The following is a 23,001-nucleotide window of genomic DNA, read 5'->3' on the forward strand; positions in this document are numbered from 1 at the left end:
ATAATGAAGAAATTAAAAAATAAAGAAAGAAAAGCAAGTAATTGTTATGAGATAAAAGCAATTTAGTAAAACATGAATAAGAAATAAAAGCAATTTAGTAAAACATGAACAAGAAATAGAGATAGAGAGAAGGAAGAGATTTTTTTCTTCAATTGTGTGTATTTTTCTATCTATTACAAGGCCTTTATATAGGCATGAAAAGTGAAGAAAATATGTCATGGAATATGTCATTGAACATAGAAAATATGTCATTGAATATGTCATTAACCATTTGAGAGAAAGATCATGGAGGAAGAGTAGACATCCACCATATTTTGATTTTTATCATAACACTCCCCTTTGGATGTCCATAAATAATGTGTCTCGTTAAAACCTTATTAGGAAAAAGTACACATATTTAGAAATATGCCTTTTGGTTGCCTCGTTAAAAACCTTGCAATACGACTTTTGGTTGCCTCGTTAAAAACCTTGCAAGGAAAACCCAATGGGACAAAACCTTGTAAGAAAAAAGAGTACAACGCGTATTAACTCCCCCTGATGAGATCATCAGTTCACATTGTTGAGCCTTCGTATTCCAATCTTGTACACTAGTTTCTTGAAGGTTGACGCCGATAGATATTTGGTGAACAAATCAGTCATATTATCACTTGAACGGATCCGTTGCACATTAATATCACCATTCTTTTGAAGATCATGTGTGAACAATAATTTAGGTGAAATGTGCTTTGTCCTAACTCCTTTATGAATCCTCCCTTTAATTGAGCTATGCATGTTGTATTTTCTTCATACAAAACTTTGGGTAGTTTATCACACTTCAAACCACATTTGTCTCGAATAAGATGTATAGTAGACCTCAACCATACACATTCTCGACTTGCTTCATGAATAGCAATTATCTCAGCATGATTAAAAGAAGTAGCCACGATTGATTGCTTAGTCGATCGCCAAGATATGACAGTGCCACACATGTAAACACATAACACTTCATAAGACCTCATGGGAGAGGCTCAGGTACCAGAAAATAATGAAATAAAGAGATCTCAATAAGTTATGTCTTTATTGGGTAATAATGGAACCGACATTCAAGATCTTTGTCTTTCCAAGATCTTTCATTTCAAATTCTTTAAACAGTCTGATTTCTTTATTGAGATGAAAGATCTTGGAAAGACAAGATCTTGAATGTCGGTTCCATTATTACCCAATAAAGACATAACTTATTGAGATCTCTTTATTTTATTATTTTCAGGTACCTGAGCCTCTCCCATGAGGTCTTAAGAAGTGTTATGTCGTGGTGCTCTTCTAGGGCACTTGCCTCCTTATTAGTACAAACCAAGAAGCTCTTCATTATTTTCATGAGGTCAGAGCGGATCTTTATTTATATCGAGTAATCTCACAACCATCGGGGTACTTAATGGATGTATTTTATCCACATAGAAGCTCTTTAAAATCTTTTTAGTGTATGTTGATTGAAGGACAAAAATTTCATCTTTCATATATTCAATTTGTAGACCAAGACAAAATTTTGTCTTTCCAAGATCTTTCATTTCAAATTCTTTAAACAGTCTACTGCTTTAGGAAGCTCTCCGGGAGTTCTAATGATATTTGAATCATCAACATACATGGCGATTATAACAAATTCAAATTCATATCTTTTTATAAGGACACAAGGACAAATTGAATTATTCTTATACCCTTCTTTCAACAAGTATTCTCTCGGGCGATTATACCACATGTGCCCTGATTGTTTCAATCCGTATAAGGATTTTTGAAGCTTTATTTAATAAATTTCTTGGAAACCTTAATATGCTCCAAGACAATTTAAATCTTTCAATGATATCCACTATACGCATATCAAGTTTTTCATATATTGCCAGATTAAAACCTGAAGTGACTATATCCACTATAAGAGAACATGTCTCCATATAATCAATGTGAGGATATTTACTAATTTTCTTGTGCCACAAGTCGTCTTTATGTCTATCGACTTGAACCTTTCGCACAAGAACACATTTATACCTCAATTGACTTTATACTTTCAGGTGTTGGACTATCCGTCCAACTTCACATTTTTCAAGTGAAGTCAATTTCATTGCATATTTTTTATTTGGCCAATCTTTTATCCGTCCAAATTTCATGACAGATTTGATTTCAAGATCCTCGTCAATATTAATCATATTGAGCGCTACATTATATTAACAATATCGTCGACAATCATTTTATGTCGGTTCCATTATTACCCAATCAAGACATAACTTATTGAGATCTCTTTATTTCATTATTTTCAGGTACCTGAGCCTCTCACATGAGGTCTTACGAAGTGTTATGTCGTGGTGCTCTTCTAGAGCACTTGCCTCCTTATTATGACCATTTTGAATATTTGCCCCTCTCATTCTTCAAGGAGTTTTATCTTTGGAACCGATTGGTCTGTTACACTTCATGCGTGCCATAGACTCTGTCCCTCATGGACTTTATTCTATTTGGAGCATTAGCAGCTGAAATATGACATTTAGCTTTGGGTCAGCAAATGCGTCTGGCAATAATTTGTAAATGAATTATCACTTGAACTTCAAGTTTATATTTTCTTGTACGAGGATCTATATGTATTCATAATAATTCATTTCACGTATCACTTTCTCAGCTGCCCATTTTCTCCCCCTAATGTTGGGATCACCAACACATTTTCCAACTATCTTTGGGAACTCATCTTTGTGCATTTTGGTGGCATAATTAAATCATATAGCACATCCATATTTCTATATAGAAATTATTTGGTTCCTGACCCTGAACCGATTGTGATAGGGAGAAGTTTTTATAACTTGGCTAGATGCGTACAAGTGCTGCTGTATATTAAATAATAAATCTCATACCAAATTTTGTTTTTGGAAGTTTTGTTCTCATAACCAATGATTTAGCTATAATTGGAGGCATACAATTTCTGCTAAACCAACTTGGATTTAAACCAGTATTATTAAGATAAATCATCATAATTTATATTCTGGAATTGTGCTCTAATAATTTGAGCAAACAATCTTGCAAAAACCAAACTGCAAGTTGATAACAAATGCACATGTGACCATAAAATAGATGCATCTATTAAAATCATATAATAGTAAACGGTCCACATGGCAGGCGACTGGGCCCATATATATATATCACCTTTTATTCCTTCCAAAAATCAAAGGATTCAATCCCAACCTTTAACTGGTATATCATGAGAATAAGCAGCACAAAAGAATTCTTGAAGAATCTTCTATTCTTCAATATGTGTCAATGTAATTCTTAATTAATTTTTCGCATCATAATTGAACCGATATGGTCAACCGGTCATGCCAATTAATATTTATTTTAGTAAATCTCTAGTTTACTTGTGGCATATGATTCCAGCATCATGCTTATATTTGTGTAGTACAAATAGAAAGAGGATCGGGTAACCTTTCATATTTACCCGGTATGATTATAGAAATATGAAGATATTCAATCTTTCTTTCATTTATAGTCTCAATATGTCAATCACTTTGACTTATATATTTAAAACTCAAAAAGTTTCTTTTGAGACTTTACAATATCAATGTCATGAATAAGTTTATTCATCAGGGTAGTAACAAATTAGTTTTTCCGGAGTTCTTAACAACTTTTGTACTACAAGATCTTTTATCATACCATTCATATGGTAAATGTCTCCTTCACGGAGAAAATTATATCATAATAAATAATCATGGTCAAAATCATCATAAGCAAAATCATTTCTTGCTTTAATTTTGCCTTTAATAACTTTTATAAGGCATGGAAAAATAATATTTGGCATATCACATGTACGCGACCAATGACATATTCATGTAACCACACAATAATATTTATTCTCTTTATTTTACTCAAACCTCCATTAGAGGTGAGTTGTGTGGTATTCATATAATCATGAATTGCATGTCTTTATTCATTGCTTTTATCACATATTGGCACATTCAACTTTAGGAATGGGTTTGCATTCTCAATGCTTATCATAAGTCACATTCTCTTCAAGGAATGGATCATAATCAGCGACGTGCTTTATTATTTTCATACCAATTTGATGGTAAGCATTGCCTTTACATTTTGAAGGACTATTTTGAGGACCCTTATTGTTCTCCTTTTATAATCATAGTGATGATTATTATTATTTTGATATTTGGAATGCCAACGTTCATTGTTCAACCAATTGTCTTCATTGAAACTTATTATGCATTGTTATCACAATCACTTCAAGAATGAAACAAATCAAGTGGGACAATTTTCATGCCTTTTTCATGAAAAATATATTATTTTTCTTTAGTCATCATTACATCATCAATATGGTACATTGGGACTCAAACCCAATGTCTTACCAATATAAAGGCATGTTAGGCCATAATAAATTGGGACTCAAACTCAACTCTTATCATTATGGAGCATCAGGACTTGATCGAGATGTCTTATCCCCAATCAATGGCATAATAGGCTAAACAATATTGAGATTCATTCTCAAGCCTTAATTTCAATCACATGCCAAGAAAGTTATACACAACTAATTTGCAACTTAGCAAATCAAATTTGCTTTCTTAAATAAGTGTACAAATCTCAAATCAGCGTAAAGCTTTATTAATTATTTGTAGCATCTATATGAAATACAATCGTTTGTAGTCAGAATATTTCTTCTAAATTCTATTAGAGTTTAAAAGGATCATAAAATCATTGTCATAATATTTATTGAGTCTCTCTCAAAAATATTGTTGTTTTCGGGGTATACCATACCTATTGGATTTGATTTAACGCCATGACTTTCGTTCACTCAATTCAACCAAGCAATTAGTGAATAAATTTATCAAAAGTACACCATATAGGTAACAACACATATATAGTACTAATACATAAATTCAACATTTATATTACCTAAAAAGTGACATAATATGTAACAACTTACCAGTTGTAGCTTGTGCATCATTCATATAAAATACTTAAAAATGGTAAGTCAGTAGCAAGCATCAAGTAGGTCATGGATACTCAAAAATACCTCTTCCAGTAGTCATACTAATCATTGTTTGCTTTCAAATGATACGACCATAAATTATGAAGTATACTTTCTCAATAGCTTTTGAAGTAATTAATCAACCTAGATAAAGATGTGAAGTATTTCTTGTTTTCTTCAAGATGATTTATGCTTTTAATCAGTATGACCAATTTTATTTTATTTTTTATTCCTTTTTTTGGTACTATATGCAAGTGTAAAAATCCAAAAGAAAAAAAATATTCATCCAAGTAAAAGAAAATGTTAAAAACGGCAGGACAGATTGAAGATAGTTAACACATAAATATGCATAAGACAATTTATATAAAATATTTTGATTACCATGACATGCATCATATCAACAATTAACTGCTACTATGATTTTAACATATAGAACTTCAAAAATTTTATTCCATTCATGTGATATAAAAGATGTAATATTAATATGTGCTTATGCAATACAGGTGTAGTACGAAGTTGTGTGCATATGAGATTTTAAAGGAATGACAAGTATAAGATAATCATACCTTCTTACATTTCATTACTTACCATATGTAGTTTCTCTTTATATTTAACCATGTGATGATATGTATGACTTCTAATTGTAATCTTTCTGGATGTAGGAAATTTTTTGTAGATATATATAATTGTTTAGAGACTCGTGCTGATAACGTTGGAAGAGTCTGTCAGACAGCCATTAGACCATCCCAACACCTATAATTAAGGGATGAGAACGATCATCTACAACACCATGACCCGAGGGCCGTGGGAGCTGTTAATCACGCTCTGGTCTAGTGGCCATGTCTCATCAACCAGACTTGGTTTCCTGTCTCCTTAGAACTCAAGGATACAGTGGTACGAGTTGTGGTGCTCTTCTAGGGCACTTGCCTCCTTATTATGACCATTTTGAATATTTGCCTCTCTCCTTCTTCAAGGAGTTTTATCTTTGGAACCGATTGGTCTGTTACACTTCATGTGTGCCATAGACTCTGTCCCTCATGGACTTTATTCTACTTGGAGCATTAGCAGCTGAAATATGACATTTAGCTTTGGGTCAACAAATGCGTCTGGCAATAATTTGTAAATGAATTATCACTTGAACTTCAAGTTTATATTTTCTTGTACGAGGATCTATATGTATTCATAATAATTCATTTCACGTATCACTTTCTCAGCTGCCCATTTTCTCCCCCTAATGTTGGGATCACCAACACATTTCCCAACTATCTTTGAGAACTCATCTTTGTGCATTTTGGTGGCATAATTAAATCATATAGCACATCCATATTTCTATATAGAAATTATTTGGTTCCTGACCCTGAACCGATTGTGATAGGGAGAAATTTTTATAACTTGGCTAGATGCGTACAAGTGCTGCTGTATATTAAATAATAAATCTCATACCAAAATTTGTTTTTGGAAGTTTTGTTCTCATAACCAATGATTTAGCTATAATTGGAGGCATACAATTTCTGCTAAACCAACTTGGATTTAAACCAGTATTATTAAGATAAATCATCATAATTTATATTCTGTAATTGTGCTCTAATAATTTGAGCAAGCAATCTTGCAAAAACTAAACTGCAAGTTGATAACAAATGCACATGTGACCATAAAATAGATGCATCTATTAAAATCATATAAACGGTCCACATGGCAGGTGACTGAGCCCATATATATATCACCTTTTATTCCTTCTAGAAATCAAAAGATTCAATCCCAACCTTTAACTGGTATATCATGAGAATAAGCAGCACAAAAGAATTCTTGAAGAATCTTCTATTCTTCAATATGTGTCAATGTAATTCTTAATTAATTTTTCGCATCATAATTGAACCGATATGGTCAACCGGTCATGCCAATTAATATTTATTTTAGTAAATCTCTAGTTTACTTGTGGCATATGATTCCAGCATCATGCTTATATTTGTGTAGTACAAATAGAAAGAAGATCGGGTAACCTTTCATATTTACCCGGTATGATTATAGAAATATGAAGATATTCAATCTTCCTTTCATTTATAGTCTCAATATGCCAACCACTTTGACTTATATATTTGAAACTCAAAAAGTTTCTTTTGAGACTTTACAATACCAATGTCATGAATAAGTTTATTCATCCGGGTAGTAACAAATTAGTTTTTTCGGAGTTCTTAACAACTTTTGTACTATAAGATCTTTTATCATACCATTCATATGGTAAATGTCTCCTTCACGGAGAAAATTATATCATAATAAATTGTCATGGTCAAAATCATCATAAGCAAAATCATTTCTTGCTTTAATTTTGCCTTTAATAACTTTTATAAGGCATGACAAAATAATATTTGGCATATCACATGTACGCGACCAATGACATATTCATGTAACTACACAATAATATTTATTCTCTTTATTTTACTCAAACCTCCCTTAGAGGTGAGTTGTGTGGTATTCATATAATCATGAATTGCATGTCTTTATTCATTGCTTTTATCACATATTGCCACATTCAACTTTAGGAATGAGTTTGCATTCTCAATGCTTATCATAAGTCACATTCTCTTCAAGGAATGGATCATAATCAGCGACGTGCTTTATTATTTTCATACCAATTTGATGGTAAGCATTGCCTTCACATTTTGAAGGACTATTTTGAGGACCCTTATTGTTCTCCTTTTATAATCATAGTGATGATTATTATTATTTTGATATTTGGAATGCCAACGTTCATTGTTCAACCAATTGTCTTCATTGAAACTTATTATGCATTGTTATCACATTCACTTCAAGAATGGAACAAATGGGACAATTTTCATGTCTTTTCATGAAAAATATATTATTTTTCTTTAGTCATCATTATATCATCAATATGGTACATTGGGACTCAAACCCAATGTCTTACCAATATAAAGGCATGTTAGGCCATAATAAATTGGGACTCAAACCCAACTCTTATCATTATGGAGCATCAGGACTTGATCCCCATGTCTTACCCTCAATCAATGGCATAATAGTTTAATCTCAAGCCTTAATTTCAATCACATGCTAATAAAGTTATACACAACTAATTTGCAACTTAGCAAATCAAATTTGCTTTCTTAAATAAGTGTACAAATCTCAAATTAGTGTAAATCTTTATTAATTATTTGTAGCATCTATATGAAATACAACCGTTTGTAGTCAGAATATTTCTTCTAAATTCTATAAGAGTTTAAAAGGATCATAAAATCATTGTCATAATATTTATTGAGTCTCTCTAAAAAATATTGTTGTTTTCGGGGTATACCCTACCTATTGGATTTGATTTAACGCCATGACTTTCCTTCACTCAATTCAACCAAGCAATTAGTGAATAAATTTATCAAAAGTACACCTAACATATATATAGTACTAATACATAAATTCAGCATTTATATTACCTGAAAAGTGACATTATAGGTAACAACTTACCAGTTGTAGCTTGTGCATCATTCATATAAAATACTTAAAAATGGTAAGTCAGTAGCAAGCATCAAGTAGGTCATGGATACTCAAAAATACCTCTTCTAGTAATCATACTAATCATTGTTTGCTTTCAAATGATACGACCATAAATTATGAAGTATACTTTCAAATAGCTGGTTAGTTTTCCAAATATCAAAGAAGTACTAATTAATCAACCTAGATAAAGATGTGAAGTATTTCTTGTTTTCTTCAAGATGATTTATGCTTTTAATCAGTATGACCAATTTTATTTTATTTTTATTCTTTTTTTTTGGTACTATATGCAAGTGTAAAAATCCAAAAGGAAAAAAAATATTCATCCAAGTAAAAGAAAATGTTTAAAGCGGCAGGACAGATTGAAGATAGTTAACACATAAATATGCATAGGACAATTTATATAAAATATCCTTGGTTACCATGACATGCATCATATCAACAATTAACTGCTACTATGATTTTCACATATAGAACTTCGAAAATTTTATTCCATTCATGTGATATAAAAGATGTAATATTAATATGTGCTTATGCAATACATGTGTAGTACGAAATTGTGTGCATATGAGATTTTAAAGGAATGACAAGTATAAGATAATCATACCTTCTTACATTTCATTACTTACCATATGTAATTTCTCTTTACATTTAACCATGTGATGATATGTATGGCTTCTAATTGTAATCTTTCTGGATGTAGGAAATTTTTTTGTAGATATATATATATATATACAATTAGTTAGAGACTCGTGCTGATAACGTGTTATGAAATAAAAGCAATTTAGTAAAACATGAATAAGAAATAAAAGCAATTTAGTAAAACATGAACAAGAAATAGAGACAGAGAGAAGGAAGAGATTTTTTTCTTCAATTGTGTGTATTTTTCTATCTATTACAAGGTCTTTATATAAGCATGAAAAGTGAAGAAAATATGTCATGGAATATGTCATTGAACATAGAAAATATGTCATTGAATATGTCATTAACCATTTGAGAGAAAGATCATGGAGGAAGAGTAGACATCCACCATATTTTGATTTTTATCATAACAGTAATCATATTATTGTTAATATTCAAAAATATTTTCCACATCACCGTACCACAGATTATAAAGTATATATAATTTCTAGAAATCTCTTTCCCAAAAAGGGTATGCACCAATCGCCTTACTTGCTGCCAATTTTGCACTTATCAGTGCCAAAAGCATCTGCATTTGGATTTTGGACAAGAGTGAAAATCCACACAAAACGCATCTGCAAATTCAGAATCAGATAATCAAATAAGCGCAAACTAAGAAAACATGGCTTTGGTCCCAACCCCAGTAGTGAATGAAGGCCCTATGTTTGCTGAAGTGGATATGGGAGATAATTCCTCCACCCCCACTGTCCGTGCCACTGTAGTTCAGGCCTCTACCATCTTCTATGACACCCCTGCCACTCTTGGTTAGCCCCTACTCCAAATTAACTACTATGTTCTTTCCATTTTTATTTTTTGATAATTCTGGTATCGGGATCAGCTTGCTCGCACCTCAACTTAGGCACACAAGAAGATATCACCTAGTATTTTTTGCCTAATTTGAACCTGAGACCTCATGCTTCTTTCTTGTGATGGTTTTTTTTCTTGTGTTGTTGATATGATTGGTATTGGTTTTTGTTTGTTTATTGGTTGGTTTAAACATTTGGCTTGTGGGTTTTCCATAAAGGTTTAATCTTGATGAATGGATTAGTATATGGTTATATTTCGTGGACAGTGTTTGGATGCAGTGTCGCTACGGCACATGTTTTAAGGAGATTTTGGGGGTGGGATAATCTTGGCATCAATGTGTTTCCTTTAATTAATTTTAAATGGCAAGTCATTGTTTATCAATTGGTTTTGAAATAGGTGTAGTTCAGCCTTCAATTCTTTATTTGTGTCAAAGTGTACCTGTGCTTGAAAGATGGGAGATTATTGCATTACTAGGGGCTACAACTGTTCACATTTTCCCCCACATAATATGGGCACTTTCAAGTTTTTTGCTTTCTTTTGCATCTTCTAATGAGGGAATTCAAACCTTGTGAGCGGAATACAGTGCTTAGACAAGTCTTGTTGCTTGAGAACAATAATTTGTTCCTTGTGAGTGTTATGGATATAAAGGATTGTCTTTCTCTTTTTTCTTTTGGGAACTACAAGAATTTCTGTTCTTTGGATTGGAGATGCAGGTTGCTCCTTGGCGCTGGTTCGACGTTACAGGATGTGTGGTAGGTGCATGTCATGAGTTTGAATCCTGTTGAACCAAGCTTCATATTGAAGTGGAGCAGGGTAGCCAGGCCAGCCCATATTCACCTAGTTTTGAGATTAGAAATGGCTTTCTAGGTTGTCAACGAGATAGAGAGAAAGAGAGAGAGAGAGAGAGTAGTGATTAAGTGGCGTCTGTCAATGATAATTAGAAACCCACTCCATATAGCTCTACTGTCATTTCAAATTAAAAGCTAAGTTGAGAATATTTTTGAGACTGCAATGCAAAACCAACAATAATCACCTCGTTATCAAGTGCTAATGTTTTAATGTGAATGAGCTATTCATTGTTATCCGTTGGATTTGATTGTAACAGCAGTGGTTCTCATTGTAATTGCGAATGAGCTCCATTTTTAGGCAAAGATATATTGATTTCCCCAATAAGTGAAACTTAGGCAAAGGTTCTCATTGTAATTGTGGAGAAAATAACTTCAGGATGAATGTATGGCGTGAGGACAACCAAATGTTATTATCCTCTACACTCACTTCATCACAACATGATTCCATATGTTTCTATTGCCATTTAACCATTATCACTACTCATAATTACATTCCTACTTAGTATTGTCAATACACAAAAGGCGTACAAACTAAACAAGATATACTGGGGCCTTAAGCGCAATTAGTGGGTCTTTAACATGTGGATGTGAATCTGATGTAGATTCGTCATCTTTTTAAGGCTAGGAATCACAGAGGCATGCTGACCTATTTCAGCAGGTTGCTCAATTATTTTACTATGTGGAATCTCATTTACTTCCAAACCGTATATGTCTTCAGTAACTTGTGGAAGTACTTCACCCTCATAATTTGGATATTGGTCAAAGTCTATGCACTGTTGTCTCAGCTCCTTGTGTCCGTATGCAACTTAACCATTGGAACCTTAAGCCCCATAGAAGACTTAGATGAGAACTGTCAGCGTTATTTTCAGAAGCCTTCTATGAGAAGCAAAAAAGAATGGAACAAAGAGTTAAAAAATTTAGTGTATGGTTTGAATGCTTCCATGGTGTCCTACTAATTTTGTGTCCTTAATTAAAGAAAAGAGTTCTGACTTGGGAACTCATATCATGTTCCTTTCAAAGTTACTCTCTTGCAAAAGTTCAGTTCTTTTCAAAGAGATATTCTTCAAGCTTTACCATGTTGTTCTGTTGATTTAGAATAAAGGATACTGAAGTACCAGTTACGAAGGGAGTCTGTGAACTGATCCGTTTTATTGCAAGGTTTAATTACATGTTTAGTATAGTTGCTATCAGCAGGAAGTACAAAAGTTCGGAGTTTGAATGTTGTTGGGGGTGTGCCTATCCTCAATCAATCATGTCTTGGTATATTAATTCAAATTATTACTTTTATAGTTTTATTTACCTTCTTTATTCTTTGTCGTTGCACATGAAAAGGAAAGGTTCTGTTTTAGTGCATGGGGCAGAAAAGAGCCAAAGACATTGAGTTTACTTCCTAAAATTTTTATTTCTGGTTTCTTCTGGTGGGAAGCTGGAACCTTGAAATTCATCTAAAAGTTTCCTGGTTTTGTTAATTCCTTGAATTGAGACTTATAAATGAAATCTAATTGGGATAGTTACTGCTTGGCACTTTTACAGATAAGGCTGAGAGGCTGCTTGCTGAGGCAGCTTCTTATGGTGCTCAGCTGGTGGTGTTTCCTGAAGCATTTATTGGTGGTTATCCACGAGGATCAACTTTTGGTGTCTCAATTGGGAATCGAACAGCCAAGGGGAAGGAGGAGTTTCGCAAATATCATGCATCTGCCATTGATGTGCCAGGTCAGAAACTCTTTGATTTCTTGACCAATTAACTCTCTACCATGAAATTTCGTTGAGCATATTCCAGGTTCGAGAATATATTTCACTGGATTACTTTCAGAAAGAAGTGTATTTAAGAAAATGATAAATACTTTGTGACACATTCGTAGGATTAAGTTTTTATTTTTTTTGTTTTAACAGTATAACACAGTTCCATTTTCTAGTTAATTGGGGTTAGAGAAAATTGAAGGTATTCAGTTTTACTTCAGCACAAGGAGAAGAGGACCTTAGCTTGATATTTCAGTACATGGAAATTAAAAATTGTTGATTCGGGATAAAGAGAACCAACAAACATGTTATGAAATTCTCGATTAAAAATATATTATGAAATTTGAATTTTCGTTCTGGACGTCGTAGCTAAGGTAGCTCATGCTAAAACTTACAAGGTTCTTTATATTTCACTGAACATATGTATGCTGCTTGTCTGTGCTCTTCTGTAACCTTTCTTCCCAGCTTCTAATTTCTTCATTGCAAAAGCTTCCCATCTCTCTCTCTCTCTCTCTCTCTCTCTCTCTCTCTCTCTCTCTCTTACAGCTATAGGTTGCAGGTCCTGAGGTTGATCGTCTGGCAGCAATGGCTGGAAAATACAAGGTGTACTTGGTGATGGGTGTTATTGAAAGAGATGGATACACACTATATTGCACTGTGCTTTTCTTCGACTCTCAGGGTCACTACCTCGGAAAGCATCGGAAGATAATGCCAACAGCGTTGGAGCGGATAATCTGGGGTTTTGGGGATGGATCAACAATTCCAGTTTATGACACTCCACTTGGGAAAATAGGTGCTGCAATATGTTGGGAGAACAGAATGCCACTTCTAAGGACTGCTATGTATGCTAAAGGTGGGACATTTGTTGCTAATCTCTTATATTCCTCTGTTCCTATCTTCTAGTATCATAGCTTTTCGGGGCCCTTTGATTTTGAGAAAGAGCTATATGTTCTCTTCCTTGCCAGTCATCTCTGAGTTCTTTGCATCTTTGGCGATAAAATTCATCTGTGAAAGAGGTTGTTTCATTTGTGCTATTAAAGTAATGAACACTTAAAGCATCGAAGTGCTGGGGTAATCAGATGCTTTTCTGGCTTGGTGCTGCTTCTGATAATAGAATTATGGCATAAACTTTGATCAGTAATTCACTGTGTTTATTCACACTTCAGCAGTTTCTGATTGTAATGTCTTCAAACTTCTTTATTACTGGATACATTATGGGGGAATTTTGCAAGACTTTTTGCTGGGTGGTATAGCAGTTGTCTTCTAATGTCAAATACTTATTTATACTTTAGATCATGAAGCTGAATTTCATTGTCGCTGTCCACAGAAGAATGATACATCATTAGTTTTGTGGATGTGCCTTTAAAATGATTGCTGTCATTTAATGGCATGTTTGGAGCCCCCTTGGCTTTGGTTCAACAGCAAAGGTAGTACAATATGGGATGTATAGGCGCACGTCACAAGTTTGAAAGCCTGGTTTTTGCACCAAGATCGGGATTTAAGTTGAGAGGGGTAGACGGATGGGACCATTATCCTGGAATTTGAAGCTGAAACAGCAGGTTATATCGGTCATAAAAGATGGGGCTTGTTTTGATTTTACACGAGTAATAAGAGAGTTTGATGATAGATAGTGTAAATAAGATATGTATTCAGCCACTAATCTTGGTCTTTTTAGGAATAGAAAGGGGAAAAGGTTGTATTTTGAATAGTGATATTGGGTCCTATGTGATTTCTTGGTTTATCCCGTTTGTTGTAGAGACAATTAAGTAAATAAAAGTGTTTCTCTCTAATAGATTAAGCTTTTAGATGAGATGGTCACATAGTTCAACATGGTATTAGAGCATATAGAGGTCCTGGGTTCAAGTCTCACCGCCACCCATTATAAAAAATGAATTTTCACGTGCTTGGTCAATGAAAAAAATGAAACCCAAACATGAGGGGGCATGTTGAAGAGACAGTTAAATAAATAAGAGTGTATTCTCTCCGATAGATTAAGCTTTTAGATGAGATGGTCACACAACAAAACATTTGTTTTGAGAAATGGATATTACTTGAGATGTCACAGAAAGCAAGTGGATGTTCATAGTTGCAATATGCTCCTAATAAATGAATTTCTAAGTTCTTTTCTTTTGCAGGCATTGAGATATATTGTGCACCTACAGCTGATTCTAGGGATGTGTGGCAGGCATCAATGACCCACATTGCCTTAGAGGGTGGTTGTTTTGTTTTATCGGCCAATCAGTTCTGTCGAAGGAAAGATTATCCCCCTCCACCTGAATATGTTTTTTCCGGCACAGAAGATCTTACACCCGATTCCATTGTTTGTGCTGGTGGTAGTGTAATTATATCGCCATCAGGGGCTGTGCTGGCCGGACCAAATTATGAAGGGGAGGCACTCATCTCAGCTGATCTAGGTACGTCAATTAGCTGTCTTATTTTGCATTCTCAAATTGACTTTAAATATGTACCATGCATGGAATTGTCATACTCATACATCAGCTGTTGACAAGTGATTCCCTCAGCTGCTTTATAAAACTAGGGGAAAAACAAGAAGTCTTCTCATCCCGAGAGAAAAAAGAAAGAGAAGAATGCAAAAAAGATTGGTGTTTGTTTTACTTATCACCAATCCTCTGCCCAGTTACTTCTCCACGTCACATGTATGCTTCTCATGAATTGCTCTGCTGAATAACATTGGTTATATTATGGCAGAAATGTTTCTTCATTGTGAGGCTATGAGGTACATGTATCTTAGATATATGTGTTTATGCCCCAATATGCATATTGGTTGTGCCCCCGTTGTTTCTTGTTTTGCATTTAGGTCTCGGAGCTCCTGCAGCACTACCTTTATGATAGTTGTTCTAATTAATCCTGTCAATCTAACCATTTCTTAATTTAACTATTTTGTGGTATCGGAAGCTTGATCTACATGAGACAGGTTACACTTCCTGCATTTGGTACTCCTACTATAATCAAAGTGCAGTTGACTGCAATTGTACCCTGGTTTCTAAATTCGGTATGATCAGTGAAAAGACAAGTTAGAGTTTGTTCACGCATTATGTTACATAGACCGTATATTTGCCTTGACGTACCCATATTTGGAGGAGTGTGACATGTGTGTGGATATTTTATACAGATTATTTAAAGCATACTAAAAATTAGCAAACTGTATGTACTTGTACAGGATATATATATATATATACTCACACCTTTATCACATATATATATCCATAGCTGAGTTCATGCAACATGATCCACACGTGGTTTGACTTGCATTATTATGTATTTTCACTTCACTTCTCCTCCTGTCTCCTATTAAGAAGCTTGTTGTCGCTAGCACACACTTTATTACCCCCCCCCCCAACCCCACCCCCACCTCTCCAAGAAAAAACAAAACACACAAAAAGGAATTATAGTTCAGCATTTATTAACCATCAATTTCAACAGATCTTGGAGAAATAGCTCGAGCCAAGTTTGATTTTGATGTGGTTGGCCACTATGCAAGACCTGAAGTTCTTAGCTTGATCGTGAGGGATCATGCGGTGAGCCCTGTTAGTTTCACTTCTACATCCAGTAAAGCAGAGAGCTCTCCCAAATGACAAGGGCCTGCTTACATCTGCATCTTGTACGTTGCAGAGCCGTCCAAAGTAGTCAGAGACTCCTGGCTGTTTGTTTCAATGTGAGGTGACAAATTTTCGCCTCTTTGCGAAGGTTGTATAGTAGTCGTTTGTCATTTTATCAGCTGTACATCCCTTGAGACTTGCCAGTTGGCTAACTCAGTGTCTTTTTTGTATGAGAAACTTGTTGATATTCCATCCTGGTCAATGAAAATCTACCCTGTTGTCTCCCTTGCTCATGATACCTGATTCATTTGGTTTGTTTTCTATAATCTTACTGCTATACTTCTGTATATTCATTTGCCTGTTGGATAAGCATGGTAGTAAGAATTGCAGAATAACAGCCACCAGCAGTCTCTCCTAAGTCGCGCTATTGTTACTTGAACTCTACTAAGATTGATTTTAACGCTTATAGATAATAGTTTTAATTGATTTAGCACTCAAATTATATTACTGTAATAACAAAATGTTAATAGTAACTTTTCACTATTTTAAAAACTGTTAGTTTATCCTTATGAGGTACTCAACTCTTTGTCTGACAACTGAGAAAAGGAAGTCAAGAGAAAGTACAAATAGAGATTACTATTAACTAAGTATTTAAGAGAGTAAATGAGGAAAAGTGGATATGTTCCCTCTTTTGGAGTTGATAAGATAAGAATGAGAAAATTACCAAGAACTAATAATGGGCAATCTGGTGCACTAAACTTCTGCTATATACAGGGTACGAGGAAAGGTCAGAACACATTATATTTATTGTATATAGTATAAGACAATTTTGATCAACTAATTGGTTGGTTGGTCAATGCCAACCAGACAAAAGAGTGATGGAAAAGATACAAAAACAAATTACTACTCCCTCTATTTCAAATTAGATGAGGTACTTTTCCTTTTAGTATGTTCCAAATAAATGGCACACTTCTAAATTTGGAAATAATTTAACTTTAAACTCTTCAGTGTACCTATTTTACCCTTAATGAGAAGCTTTTATATCCACACAAATGTCATGACCCACAAAACTTTTATCCCTTAAGCTTTTCAGACCACAAGTTTCAAAAGTATTTTTTCTTTCTTTCTTAAACTCCATGCTAAGTCAAACTACTTCATCTAAATTTTAGTTTCATTTACTGTACCAAGAAAAAATCATTGCCATATTCAGGGGTGGTACCAACCTATTCTCAATGTAATCAAATGCATGCGGAAAAAATGCAGCTACTTTAATTAGTTTATTAGCTAATTCATGTACGAGGGAAATAGAGAAGAAATTAATTAAAGTAAGATATATGTACTAAACTAGGTACGTTTTAAAAGAATGCCTATAAATAGTTTAATTTAACCATTTTATGTAACCAAGTTTCAATGAAGTAAAGAAGAAGCATTTCCTTCGGTTATCTTCAAGAGAAAATGATTTGAGTGATCCTCCTCCCTAGAATTTCTAACACAAAGAACAATGCTCGCACGGACTAATCTGAAAGGAATAGAAATCGACGGGGCTAAAGTGTAATAATTGGAACTTCTACTTAAAAACTCTTATGGGCCGAAGTGTAACTATCACAGTATTACTCCACTTTATTTATTATTTAACATTAGTTAGCGTCCTCCTCCGAAAGCGGCAGTTACAACTCAAAACAGATTTTCAAAATTCCCTCTTCGGCTAGCTAATTCAGTTCCCTCTTTTAACAGACAAGACAATCAAAATACACAGATCAGAACCCATCTGAAAATTCACAAGCAGATAACTTAAAAAACCGTAAAACAAAGGAACATGGCCTCGGTCCCAACTCCACCAGCCAACGGCGGCCAAAGAAGGGTAAAACGAAGGAACATGGCTTCGGTCCCAACTCTACCACCAGCGAGTGGCGGTCCCTCGTTTACTGAAGTGAATCTGAATGGTGATTTGTTATTCAAATGCAGGGATTAAGAGTAATTCGAGGATTGAATATAGCCACTAGGAGCTGAAACAGAGAAAGCTCGAAGCTCGGCTATGGTGATGAAGAAGAATAGAGGAAGAGACAAAAGAGAAAGAGAGAGTGTTATAGAATGAATTGTAACTCTTATTATGATCTCTAAAATGTAATACAATCCCTATATGTAATGAATTAAGTTGTAATGAGAGATTCTCTTTAACAACTTCTCAACTAACTCAACTAACTCTAACTAACTTTTGGCTCCTAACTAACTTCCTAAACTGATCCCTAGCTACCCTAACTGTCACTCTTCTTTATTAAAACCAGCTTACTTATACTAATTGCATCATTAATTACAATTTGTATAACAGTACATCCCTCCAAAAGAGATCCTTGTCCTCAAGGATCAAAGTAAGGAAATCGAATTTTAAGCTCATTGTAGTACTCCCACGTAGCATCATCAGCCGGTAATCCTTGTCATTTAACAAGCACTTGTGCAATAGCCTTATTTCCCCTTTTCACCATTCTTCTTTGCAAAACCAACTCTGGTTCTGGGCATTGAGGATCAGCAATGTCGACTATTGGAGGATAAGAAATATGATCAGGAATACCATGATATTTTTTTTAATAAGGATACATGGACTGTTGGATGAATTTTGACTAGTGCTGGAAGCAAGAGTGTTTAGGCTATAGAACCTATCTTCTTGGTCACTTGAAAAGGTCCGTAGAACTTAGCAGCTAGCTTGTGGTATGGCTGAGAAGATATGGTTATCTGCTTATAAGGTTGCACCTTCAAATACATCCAATCTCCAACTTGAAAGGATCTGTAACTCCTGTGTTTGTCAGCCTGATTCTTCATCCGCAGCTAAGCTCTAGACAAATGATGCTTGATAAGTTGAAGTTTGAATTCCCTTGTAGTGAGGATTCACCAGGGATGTAGGGTAGGTGAATAAGAGAAGGCCTGCCATATAAAGCTTCAAAGGGAGTGGTATGGATGACTGAATGATAATTGGTATTGTACCAATATCAGCCATGTCACACCTCCTCTTTCCTACACCCCGTAAGGGTATATAAGGGAGTTTTTTCCAACTTAAAGTCACAATTGAAATGAGATTATTTATTTAATTCGAAATCGCCACTTGGAATAATTTATGGTGTCCCAAGTCACCGGTTTATTTTAAATCCCAAATCGAGGAAATTTGACTCTATTTATGGTCTGCGAACACAGAAGACCGGGTAAGAAATTCTGTTAACCCGAGAGAAGGTGTTAGGCATTCCCGGGTTCCGTGGTTTTAGCACGGTCACTCAACTATTAATAATTGGCTTAATTATCTAATTTATTACTTGTTTTAAGCCTATTGTGCATTTTTAACCGCCTTTAATATTTATTATTTAATTAATTTAAGGAAAATTGCAATGTCATTTAAAATACGTCTTGAACCACGTCACATAAATGCACCCGCGATTCTTGACATATTTTATCTAACATTGTTGGAATTTGGATTTGGGTCACATAAATGTGCACCCGAGTTTAGGAAGGTAAATTATTAAAATAACGCGCCTAAAGCAACTACGCACTTGCAACTTTGCGGGCCCATGTAAAATTCGCTAAATGACACATCTCGATTCCTAATGATAAGGATATTAATTAGACGAGGGTCGTGCATTTGAGATTTTGTTTGGCACGACACACCTCGATTTATTCTAACCAAATGGTTTATAAACTAACATATGGGGGCCATAGACTATTTGTGTTATCTAACATGGCACACCCCGTCTAAATGAACAAAATGCCCCTTTTACAGCTAACGCCATTAATTATTGATGGTTATTTACACAGACCCGTTGGGCTCCTGGATTAGGACAAGCCCAAGCGGAAAAATGTGTGAGGGGTGGGTAATCTAAGCGGTCAAAATCTTTGCACTGACTGGGCCAGCATTGAGCCCATATTTCAGAACAATAAGGTGTACAGACATTACTTAAACACAAATTAATGACAAGCTCAAGACATCTGAAAAATTGAATTAACAACCTTTTTTTTTTAAAAAAACTTTTATCGAAATCTTAGTGTTATTGAACTAATCAGGCTCTTTTGAGAACATGGGCAAGTACTAAAAACCTAGGGATCTAGTATCGAACCCACAAGAGAGCCATATTTCATGGCTATAGGCTGATTTTCATGGGCTTCAGGTTAAGCCGACTAGCCTCAAAACTTTGCATTTTAGCATACATTTGAAGATAAGACAAATAATATTTTTATGATATTAACCCCCTAGACTTTTAAACTATACGACAAGCCTTTATGATGAAAAGAAATAAGAACATGCTTTCATTTTCAATACAAGAATAGAATCTCATGATCAATAACTTTCAAACTACATAGACTTGAAACATCAGAAGCATCATTACTCATTACTGAAACTAGAATGCTAGACAAAGCTCCCATAGAGCCCTATTAGCCAATTATCCTATTAATAGTGCCATCAAAGCATACACAACTTCTATTTCATCTTTCATCAGAACACTTAATGGAATTTTAAAACATGCTCATATGCCTGAGGATATGAAGAATACCCAGGATTCCCCGACCACCACGAGTACCACATTTTACCCAAAAGAAAACCTTAAAGTGGTGTTAGCTACTTCATGTTAATCTCACAACAATGCAACCATCCAAGTTCATGGGAAATAATTCAAAACAAATTAAAGTTAACAAATACAAATTAGAGTCCTAATTACAAGTCTTAAAATAAGTCTCAAATGTTCATGGCATAACATTATTTTAAACATACTAAAACAGAAGGCATGGATTAACAAGTCAAATGAAAAAGAAAAACAGAGGAAGACATTTAGCAAGTATGGAGATCTTCATTTCTTCAAAAACACATGAACCCTTCTTACATGTCTAGAATCAGGAATATGTACCTAGAAGTTAAAAAGGAAACAAGGAGAATAAGAAGTGAATAACATCAGCAGTAAAGTCAGCCCATAATCAACAAGGAAGAAATACCAAACAACATTCTAACCAATTTTGAAACCCAGACTTAAATTAGAATAAGACTCCAAACACAAACTCAGCTCAAAACCAGCTTTCAAATACCAAATTAAACCATCTTCAACCCCATGTGAATCAGAGATTGCTTCAGAAATTCAAAACCTCAAGAATTCCAGAAAGAAGTTCAATGGAATAGTGTTTTTATGAAATTCCTAGCCGTTTTTGATTTTTTCAGAATTTTTTCTCCTAATCCCCCCTTGAATGCCAAGTTAGAGAGCCTTTATAGGCAAGGCATTTAGGGCAGCTTCCAAGTATCAGTTTTTGCACCTTGCCCCTTTTTACATTTTCATTCTTGCTTAGATAACCTTAGTTAAAAAAAAATAGATTTCCACATTAGTCCCTAGTTTAAATATTAGATTTTTATATAAGTCCCCACCTCAGCGACCTAGAAGCTTCCCTAGGCTGTTACAAAAATATTCCCTATGCTGATTACCCATATTAACCCTTAGACCCTTGAAAATTACCCCTCCAACCAAATATGGGTCAAGTTAAACCAGTAGATTGAACCAGCCCTGAGCTCAAAAGCCATTCGAATCATTTCCCACTTGGGCCTTCTAATTTCACAATTTGAATTCAATCTTGACCAAATGGACATATTTTAATAGACTAATCAACATTTTTTAAAAGACCAAAAAAAACTTTTGAAATGAGACTCAAACAAAGGAAAAAAAATAAACGGACTAATTGACTAAACACATAAACTAACTTGTCCCTAAACTAATCAATCAAACAGAAAAGAAAAATGAAAGAAAAGTGAACACATCATGAAGAAATGAGGGGAGGAGACAGAACATCACATGCAGCTAAGCTAAGTCAAAGAAAAAGAAGAATGATGCAATAAAAAAAAAGAGAAAGGCCGGAACAGTACCTAAAACTGGACAAATGCAAACTTGAAAACTTCGACGGAATCTTCAATTTCTTGACCGGAATAGACCTTAATCGTGTGTTCTCATGTGAAAACACACGAATAAAGTCTATTACAATCTTGAATCTTCAGACGGGCCCGCCGATTTGAACAATTGGGATTTAGGGTTCATCCTTTGATCTAATATTCAAGGAGTTTGGGCAAGATTCGAGGGTAAAGGGTTAGAGATTTGGGATGGGGAGACGGAGAGGGTTCTAGGGTGTGAATTTTGGGTGGATTGGGGGTGGCGCCGCCGGCGGATGGTGGTGGGAATTTGGGGAGGCTGCTAGGGTTCTAGTTGATCTCTAAGGGGTGAACTGAGAGAGATGAGAGATGGTGGTGGTGGTGGTGGTGGGGGGTTCCGACATTTAAATATCAAAGACAAGCCACTTCTGGGCCGTTTGATCAGCTGGGATCAAGGGTCCTAATTAAAAGGCCAAAAACGACGTCGTTTGGTTAAGTGGGGGCACCAGACCGGGTAAGGAACAAGTTTGGGCTTGGACTGGGGCGGGTTTTGGGGGAAAATAGATTGGGCCTAGGAAATTTAAGCCCAAAATCAGATCTCTTTTCATTCTTTTCCTCTTTTTCAAATTAATTTTTTTTCTTTTTCAAATTAATTCCTTTTATTTTCCAACTCTTTTTTTTAATTTCTTTTCAAATTAAAATTAAGATAAAACCTAAACTAATTCCTAAATCAAATTAATCCTACCACATTGCATTAATTAACATTAACTAATAATTAACATAATTAATTAAAAACCAAATTAAAGGAAAAGTACTAAAATTCAAAACTAAAATTAAAAGGTGCAAAATGAGTTATTTTTTTTTGTGATTTTCCTCTTTTTGTAAAACAACTAATTTGCTAATTAATCCTAAAATGTAGAATTAAATCCTAAATGCAAACGCAACATATTTTTGTATTTTTCATTAATTAAACAAGATTAACATGCGCAGACAAATGTAAACAAT

General features: G+C 34.6%; 1 protein-coding gene and 1 pseudogene across 2 annotated transcripts; one reads left to right on the forward strand and one right to left on the reverse strand.

Annotated features, from left to right (window-relative positions):
• Positions 1 to 5,700: 5,700 nt before the first annotated feature.
• Positions 5,701 to 5,886, reverse strand: LOC142173173 (small nucleolar RNA U3; annotated as a pseudogene).
• A 3,739-nt stretch (positions 5,887 to 9,625) lies between these two features.
• On the forward strand, positions 9,626 to 16,405 carry LOC107832013 (bifunctional nitrilase/nitrile hydratase NIT4B). Of its 2 annotated transcripts, none has more exons than XM_075235987.1 (5): positions 9,626 to 9,924; positions 12,349 to 12,521; positions 13,108 to 13,408; positions 14,691 to 14,969; positions 16,000 to 16,405. In XM_075235987.1, exons 1-5 carry the CDS (start codon positions 9,783 to 9,785, stop codon positions 16,149 to 16,151), a joined length of 1,047 nt encoding a protein of 348 aa, XP_075092088.1. In that variant the 5' UTR covers positions 9,626 to 9,782; the 3' UTR covers positions 16,152 to 16,405. The 2 variants fall into 2 exon arrangements, with proteins under 2 accessions (XP_075092088.1, NP_001313199.1); NM_001326270.1 differs by having other exon boundaries at positions 9,770 to 9,924; positions 12,349 to 12,528; positions 13,115 to 13,408; positions 16,000 to 16,372.
• Positions 16,406 to 23,001: the final 6,596 nt, after the last annotated feature.

This window comes from Nicotiana tabacum, chromosome 18 (genome assembly GCF_000715075.1).
Source record: "Nicotiana tabacum cultivar K326 chromosome 18, ASM71507v2, whole genome shotgun sequence".
NCBI lineage: Eukaryota > Viridiplantae > Streptophyta > Magnoliopsida > Solanales > Solanaceae > Nicotiana > Nicotiana tabacum.